At 39.3% G+C, this 9,041-nt stretch overlaps 2 protein-coding genes across 2 annotated transcripts in view; both read left to right on the top strand.

Moving 5' to 3' along the window:
• The window catches only part of LOC134493671 (complement factor H-related protein 1-like), a 33,006-nt gene extending 25,815 nt beyond the window's left edge, over window positions 1-7,191 (top strand). Inside the window, exons 9-10 of the mRNA XM_063298391.1 lie at window positions 1,165-1,347; window positions 6,924-7,191. Of these exons, the coding sequence (XP_063154461.1) occupies window positions 1,165-1,347; window positions 6,924-7,060 (320 nt within the window). The 3' untranslated portion in view covers window positions 7,061-7,191. The remainder of the gene's footprint in view (window positions 1-1,164; window positions 1,348-6,923) is intronic.
• LOC134493669 (complement factor H-related protein 5-like) overlaps window positions 1-8,645 on the top strand; it is a 73,949-nt gene extending 65,304 nt beyond the window's left edge. The window contains exons 11-12 of the mRNA XM_063298389.1: window positions 2,356-2,552; window positions 8,169-8,645. Of these exons, the coding sequence (XP_063154459.1) occupies window positions 2,356-2,552; window positions 8,169-8,267 (296 nt within the window). The 3' untranslated portion in view covers window positions 8,268-8,645. The remainder of the gene's footprint in view (window positions 1-2,355; window positions 2,553-8,168) is intronic.
• The last annotated feature ends 396 nt before the right edge of the window (window positions 8,646-9,041 follow it).

Here is a 9,041-nt window from a genome sequence, read left to right on the forward strand (position 1 = left end):
TCAGTTTAACAGGATTCTGTCTAGTAGAGTAGAACAATAAAGACTAGAGCTTAAGCTTCTGGTCTCAATGTGGTTCTTCACTCTATATCCTGACACACAGACAGACTTGCAAGCTTCTGTTACTAAAACCTGTCTCAATAAAGCATATTTCCAGTCTTCCTGTGGAGTCTGTTTCCTGATCTGGTCTAACTTGAAGGGATGACACTATAGCTAAGAACCAATGAATCCTAAAATTATTGAATTGGAAAGTTCACAGGATCTAATGCTTTCATCAAAATTGTGATGGGTCTCGGAGCTGGAGGAGGAGGGGCTGCATTTCAGGGAGATAAGCATTCTCACCATGTTGAAAGCCTTGACTGGCTGACAAAGAAAGTTAGGCTGGCCCCGCCTTAGATTCCAGGAGTAGTTTTCCCCTTAGAGCAGTTAGGGTACCTTCAGTCTAGCAAGATTCTGTGTATGGTAGGAACAGTAAAGAAACTAGAGTGCAACTCCAGCTCAGCGTGGTTCTTGCCAGTTCTGCTGAAAAAATGCAAATTCCACCCCTTTTTACGTCTGTGCAACGTCATGACACTTGTACAAAAAGGGCAGAGGTAATACACTGTTTTACTCATCCCCCCACCCATCAACATCCTCCCTCCTCATAGATGTCTCCCCCTAGAAGTAAATCGAAGCTTTCATGGAAAAGAGTCTAATTAGAGGAACAGGTAGGAGTTCCAGACATCAGGATCAAAAAGGACAAAGCTTTTTTAGGAAGCAGAAGACTTTCGGGTATTAGCACTATACAACATTCTGTACAACAACGACACATCCTATTAGTGGAGGATTTGAACGGTTATTAATAGAAAGTGGGTAGTAGAATTAAGAACCCCTTGTAGGGAGATCCCATGTATCTCAGTGCCACGGCTATTCGTGTGATCACAGATCTGATTAAGGTACTACGAAAGTGCTGATGATATACTTTCTAAAGTTGAAAGACAACAATAGGGACAACTGATTAATCATTTTCTGCTCATCTGTTAAACAAGCTGTATGACAGTGTTGCTTTTTCAAAATTATTTTGCAATGTAGTTCCTTACTGAATAAGCTTATAAATATGTCTGTGTGTACACTATAATATTTGTAATCATGAGGGGTGTTGCTCAATAGATTCTGTATCTAATGTAGATATTGGGGGAAGATGTGGACGCCCACCTCATGTGGATGATGGAGACATCGTGGAGATCCCCAATTCATACTATAACACAAATGACAGGGTAACTTATCAATGCCAACATCGTTATAAAATGATAGGATCTCCAAGAGTGACTTGTCAAAATGGCTATTGGTCACAAACACCAACATGCAGAGGTATAAGTAATATTTATAATTCTTTATATATTTATTCTTTATAGAGAAATATTGTACTTCTTGAAATGTATAAATTTCATGACGACAGAGCTGTTGTGTCAGTATATTATAGTCAGAAGGTGTTTTACTGCCCTATAATGGAGTGAGAAATGATTGTGTCATGAACCAAGGGAAGGGAACTATTTCAGAGAGAAACTGCCTCATAAGGGGAATTGTACAATTACCATTTACAAATGTTGTCCTCATTTTGTGAAACCTTCCGGTGAAATGCTGCTTCCCCTAAGCTGCACTTCATATCAGTCCGTTTTTCAATCAGTAACCTGACTGAAAAGAACTTGTCAACATTCAGAATTTAGCTTACTTGACCTCTGCAGTCTACATTTTCTCCTTCTTAGTGTTTCACCGCTGAGAAAACAGGGCGCTCCAATCATCGTTGTCATCACCAATCATTCCGTGAACAGAAATTGTAAAATGCCCAGTTGCCCAACACCCGGCTAGGCTTTTCTGAATGCTAGTAGTAATTGAATCTCTGGGGAGCAAAAAATAATTTTTAAAAATAGAAATTTTAAGTATGGATGGTAGACTCTGCTCTCTTTTGACTCAGTCACATCTACCCTGACTAGTCCATGCTGAAAGAGAAGATCTGAAGTGACGTCCCAGTAGCAGTTGGCTGAACCTGTTCTTTGCATAATTCTGACCTTCAGTATGAGGAAATCTGGAAGAAGAAGGGGACTAAAACGTTTTCCTTCTGCCTTTTAGACATACAATTTTGTCTTGCTTAAAAGACGTTCGTGTAAGTCAGGCAGTTTAGTTCATGAATGATAACAGTTGAAAGACAAAAGGAAAGTGGGGCAGTAAGAGGGAAAAAAAACATTTACTCAGATCTCTAACAGTTTTTACCCTTTTGCAACATAGAATTTCATGCCTAAACTTTAATCTCTTTATCAGAGAAATTGTTCGGTGCAAAATTAAACTTCTATATGTCATCTGATTTTTGTTCTCCTGCAGTTCCTTGTACAGCAAGTGAAGAAGTTATGAGACAACACAATATAAAGTTGAGGTGGAAGCCAGATGATAAAATATATTCTGAGGCTGGAAAGGTGGTTGAATTTGAATGTAAAAGAGGCTATCAGCCAGATCCAGCTTCTGGATTATTTAGAGTTCCTTGCATAGACGGGAAATTTCAATATCCACGTTGCATTCATGTATGTATATTCTCAGAAAAACACTTCAATTCACCAATATTAACATTTCTTTTCCCTCCCAAACCTGGAGAGAGATTTGTGCCTTAAAATAAGAAATGGTTCCTTTTGTGATTACATATGCCTTTATTGTCAGATCTGGAAACCATCCTGAACCCCAACTTGCAACATAAAACTAACTTTGCAAATTATTTTCAAATTATTTTCATTAGCCCCTTCCCTTTGTGTTCTTACTCCTCTTTCTTATCTGTCTCCTTTCCCCTGCTATCCTCATCTTTCCTTGTCTTCCCCCCATATTTTATAAGCAGTTTTGAAAAAGAAAAATCATTTTCTTCTGTTTTTCAGATGTCTTCTATTATTCAGCACTGCCAAGGTGATTGCAGCTCTTCCTCCTAGTTGGATAGACTCCATCATTAAGCTAGATGAATGGTGAGTAATTTATGCCTAAACTTTTTTCAGTTTTCCCTGGTTAACTTGGATAAAACATCATTTTGGTGATATGTCCCGTAAAATGAAAAAGGGCTCCCTTTCAATTATCTTGAGCCAAAAGTTCCCCTTTCAGATAACAGAGAGGGAGAAAAGCAGGATGAGTTTGTGTACTATTTTTGTATATTATATATGTATCTGTGCATTGAAAAGCCCTTGAAACATTAAAAAAGCCAAAGGTCTGGCAGTTAAATGGATGAAATGGATTCTAAGCCAACTTGATCTTCTGTAATTGTTCGAAATCAGGACAGTTCTTAAGCTTCCTGTGATCTAAATAAAAGTTCCTTCTATTCAGAGCAATGGCAGAGAAGTATTGTGGTGGTGGTGGTGGTGGGGTGATACTTAAAAACACTTAGGAATGGGACAGGGAGATACGAACAGCTGCCATTGTTTCATCTCTTCTGGTCTGTTGCTGAATCCTGGCATATTCCAAGACTGAAGACCAGGAGATTCCTCTGTCCTGGGGCTGAAATGGGTGGAAACTCGACTTTAGCCCCAGTGGGCTGTTTTCACTGATTTCAGTGGTCTCAGTGCAACAAATTTAGTCAGTTTTGTTTATTCATTTAGTAGCTTCTGACTCTTCGTGGCTTCATGGGCGAGCCCATGCCAGAGCTTCTTGTCGGTCTTCAACACCCCCAGCTCCCCCAGGGACGAATCCATCACCTCTAGAATATCATCCATCCACCTTGCCCTTGGTCAGCCCCTCTTCCTTTGGCCATCCACTCTCCCTAGCATCAGCATCTTCTCCAGGGTGTCCTGTCTTCTCATTATGTGGCCAAAGTATTTCAGTTTTGCCTTTAATATCATTCCCTCAAGTGAGCAGTCTGGCTTTATTTCCTGGAGTATGGACTGGCTTGATCTCTTGCAGTCCAAGGCACTCTCAGAATTTTCCTCCAACACCACAGTTCAAAAGTATCGATCTTCCTTCTCTCAGCCTTCCTTATGGTCCAGCTCTCGCAGCCATATGTTACTACGGGGAACACCATTGCTTTAACTATGTGGACCTTTGTTGTCAGTGTGATGTCTCTGCTCCTAACTATTTTATTGAGATTTATCATTGCTCTTCTCCAAAGGATTAAGCGTCTTCTGATTTCCTGACTGCAGTCAGCATCTGCAGTAATCTTCGCACCTAGAAATACAAAGTCGTTCACTGCTTCTACATTTTCTCCCTCTATTTGCCAGTTATCAATCAAGCTGGTTGCCATAATCTTGGTTTTTTTGAGGTTTAGCTGCAAGCCAGATTTTCCACTTTCTTCTTTCACCTTCATCGTAAGGCTCCTCAGTTCCTCTTCTCTTTCAGCCATCAAAGTGGTATCATCTGCATATCTGAGATTGTTAATGTTTCTTCCAGCGATTTTAACTCCAGCCTTGGATTCTTCAAGCCCAACACATCGCATGATGTGTTCTGCGTACAAGTTGAATAGGTAGGGTGAGAGTATACAACCCTGCCATACTCCTTTCGCAATCTTAAACCAGTCCAATTTTCTGTGGACTGCTCTTACCATTGCTACATGGTTGTTATACAGATTCCTCAGGAGGCATACAAGATGACTTGGTATCCCCATACTGCTAAGAACTTGCCACAATTTGTTATGGTCTACACAGTGAAAGGCTTTAGAATAGTCAAGAAAACAGAAATAGATGTTTTTCTGAAACTCCCTGACTTTTTCCATTATCCAGCGGATATTGGCAATTTGGTCCCTAGTTCCTCTGCCTTTTCTAAAACCAGCTTGTACATCTGGCAATTCTCGCTCCATGAATTGCTGAAGTCTACCTTGCAGGATCTTGAGCATTACCTTACTGGCATGTGAAATGAGTGCCACTATTCAATAGTTTGAACGTTCTTTAGTGTTTCCCTTTTTTGGTATGGGGATATAAGTTGATTTTTTCCAATCTGATGGCCATTTGTGTGTTTTCCAAATTTGCTGACATATAGCATGCATTACCCTGACAGCATCATCTTGCAAGATTTTGAACAGTTCAGCTGGGATGCTGTCGTCTCCTGCTGCGTTGTTGTTAGCAATGCTTCTTAAGGCCCATTCAACCTCACTCTTCAGGATGTCTGGCTCTAGCTCACTGACCACACCATCAAAGCTATCCTCGATATTGTTATCCTTCCTATACAGGTCTTCTGTTTATTCTTGCTACCTTTTCTTGATCTCTTCTTCTTCTGTTAGGTCCTTGCCATCTTTGTTTTTGATCATACCCATTTTTGCCTGGAATTTACCTCCGATGTTTCTAATTTTCTGGAAGAGGTCTCTTGTCCTTCCTATTCTATTGTCTTCTTCCACTTCCGCGCATTGCTTGTTTAAAAACAATTCCTTGCCTCTTCTGGCTAACCTCTGGAATTTTGCATTTAATGGGGCATATCTCCCCCTATCACTGTTGCCTTTTGCTTTCCTTCTTTCTTGGGCTACTTCTAGTGTCTCAGCAGACAGCCATTTTGCCTTCTTGGTTTTCTCTTTCTTTGGGATGTATTTTGTTGCCGCCTCCTGAACAATGTTGCGAACTTCTGTCCATAGTTCTTCTGGGACCCTATCTACTAAGTCCAGCCCCTTAAATCTATTCTTCACCTCCACTGCATATTCCTTAGGAATATTAGTGAGCTCATATTTAGCTGGTCTGTGGGTCTTCCCTAATCTTTTTAGTCTGATCCTAAATTGTGCAATAAGAAGTTTGTGATCTGAACTACAGTCAGCTCCAGGTCTTGTTTTTACCGACTGTATAGATGTCCACCACCTTTGGCTGCAAAGGATGTAGTCAATCTGATTTCGGTGTTGTTCATCTGGTCAAGTCCATGTATAAAGCCGTCTCTTCAGTTGTTGGAAGAGAGTGTTTGTTATGCAGAGTGAGTTGTCTTGGCAAAATTCTATCAGCCTATGTCCTGCTTCGTTTTGTTCTCCCAGGCCATGCTTACCTGTAATTCCAGGTGTCATTTGACTGCCCACATTAGCATTCCAGTCTCCCGTGATGAAAATAACATCTCTTTTAGGTGTGTTGTCCAGTAGGTTCTGCAGATCCTCATAGAACTGCTCTACTTCAGCTTCTTCACCATGGGTGATTGGGGCGTATATTTGGATCACTGTGATGTTAGATGGCTTGCCCTGAATTCGAATTGAGATAATTCTATCATTTTTTGGATTGTTTCCAAGCACTGCTTTAGCCACTTTACTATTAATTATGAAGGCTACTCCATTTCTTCTGTGGTCCTCTTGCCCACAGTAGTAGATCTGGTGGTCATTTGATGTGAAGTGGCCCATTCCAGTCCATTTCAGTTCACTGACGCCCAAAATGTCTATCTTTAATCTTGACATCTCATCAATAACCACATCCAATTTGCCCTGGCTTGTAGTTCTTACATTCCAGGTTCCAGTGGTGTGTTGATCCTTAGAACATCGGAGTCGCCGTTCACCACCAGCACCGTAATTGTTCGAAATCAGGACAGTTCTTCAGCTTCCTGTGATCTAAATAAAAGTTCCTTCTATTCAGAGCAATGGGAGAGAGTGTGTGTCCCAATAGCAGTGACAAGTGATGTCCCAGTAGCAGTTGGCTGAATCTGTTCTTTGCATAATTCCGACCTTCAGTAAGAGGAAATCTGGAAGAAGAAGGGGACTAAAACGTTTTCCTTCTGCCTTTTACACATACAATATTGTCTTGCTTAAAAGACGTTCGTGTAAGTCAGGCGGTTTAGTTCATGAATGATAACAGTTGAAAGACAAAAGGAAAGGGGGGCAGTAAGAGAAAAAAAAAACATTTACTCAGATCTCTAACAGTTTTTGCCCTATTGCGACATAGAATTTCATGCCTAAACTTTAATCTCTTTATCAAAGGAATTCTTCGGTGCAAAATTAAGCTTCTATATATCGACTGATCTGTGTCCTTCTGCAGTTCCTTGTACAGCAAGTGAAGAAGATATGAGACAGCACAAAATAAAGCTGAGGTGGAAGCCAGATGATAAAATACATTCTGAGGCTGGAAGGGAGGTTGACTTTGAATGTGAAAGACGTTCAGTTAGTGATGGCTAACCTCTCTTGTCCAACTGAGTTCAGAATCCATTTTCTCCATTTCTTCTAAGCTTGGAATCATTTCATAGGATACCTTGTTTTACAGGCAATGAATGGTTATCAGTAGTTACTAATTCAGTTAATGCTTATTTTTTCTTCTGGTCCTGTGGCTTCTGACAGATATGTCTGTGTGTATGTATGTATGTGTGTGTGTGTATGTAAGTAGGTATGTATACACACACACACACACATACTGTATACACATACACACAAACAGACACATATAGAAACATAAGTGAGTTTCATATGCACGTTCAAAGGGGAGGGGAAAATGTCAATATCAATGCAAATGAAATAAGTAAAATAAAATTTAATGGGCGTTCATTTGGCACCAATCACTTTGATTCTAGAAATCAGGAATTATTGTATCATAGGGCTTGCATATGATATTACAATTAATACAAACGGTATTGGTGGAAATACCAATTTGTGTTGAGATTTACATGTAAATATCAAATATTTCCCTAGTCGATATTTTACTGGAACTTTTTCCTTCCTAGCCAATAAGGAAATGGGGGCTTTCTTGGTATTGCTGGACTACAGCTCCCAGTATCCTTCCTGCTGGCTGTGTTGGCTGAGGATAATGGGAGTTTGTTTATTCACTGCATTTCTATTCCACCTTTCCTCAAGGCCACCCCCTGTGAGGGTGAATTGGAGTTTGGTAGCATCTAATTCCCCACTCCTATTTTTAAAATGTTGGACTTGAGGATCACTCTGGCTGCCAGAATTTATATCCTGAAATATCAAGAACATTGCCTATCAAACATTCTTAAAGTTTATTACATTTTATTGTGTTAAAACTAATTAAAAAAAACAAAACAAAGAAATTGCTCAGTAATAGAATGATCTACAACTTTTGAGTCACTTGAGTAATTTTAACCATTTGGTTTAACAAATTGAGGGACGGACATTTCAGAAACTTCTTGTCCATGGGTGGAATCAGTTTAATATCTTAAAATTATCAGAGGCCGCCTTCTGCTGCAGATCAAGACGTATCAGTTTAAAAAGGAATTACATAAAATGTACACATGCCAATTTATTTCTTCATTGTTCACATTGTGTTTTACAGCTCCAGGTAAATGAACAACAGGACATATACCGCAGCCTTTCTGAACCAGAAGACGGATGTCAGGAATCATGTATCATTCGCTTTAATATGACCATGTGAAACTGGATTCTCCTTTTTGAAAACTGATTTTATCTGGATTGCCTCTTAACAGTGGGTCTGAACCAAAAAGCCTACTTTGTAAAAGCCAAACTTTACCAACTGTTATTACTGGGAAAATGATAACATTTATAAACAAGTTTATGGACCACCTTTAAGGCAGATAAAATATTATAATGTAACTTTATATAACTCTTTAAAAATACATCTGGAATGAGGAATGTAGATTTTTTCTATATACATTTTAGCTGTAAACATTTGATTAATCAGAATTATCAGTCATTAGCCCTTGTTAAAGCAATGACAATAGATGATTAGAATTGATATGTTTAGCATCTGGTTGTGTTGAGTTCATTAAAAAAAAATTTAAAAATCTAGAAATGATTTTTATTGCCATACAATTTGTAACATGTTTTGTAAAGAAACAGAGGCATACAGTAAACACTCCAATTCTCAGTCCAATCCAATAACCAGAAACATTTTGGTCCTCCTCATGTTGCTCTGTAGGTAGCATATGTTGGCGGAGTGCTAGAAAGCATTTGGCCCAGGAGAGATCAAAAAAGCCACACACCAGGCATTTCTGTAAAAATAAATTTATTTACAGAAAGCACAAAAACATATTTACAGGCTTTGCATTTTCACAGCCTCTCAGAGAGCTGCTTACTCTCTGCAACCATAAAAAAAGGAAAAAAACTAACAAGCAAAACTGCCCTCTCTTCAGGCTATGCAACTATTAACACCTAAAAAGAGGACAAATAAATTCAACCTCTTCACCCC

This window comes from Candoia aspera, chromosome 3 (genome assembly GCF_035149785.1).
Source record: "Candoia aspera isolate rCanAsp1 chromosome 3, rCanAsp1.hap2, whole genome shotgun sequence".
In the NCBI taxonomy this organism is placed as follows: domain Eukaryota; kingdom Metazoa; phylum Chordata; class Lepidosauria; order Squamata; family Boidae; genus Candoia; species Candoia aspera.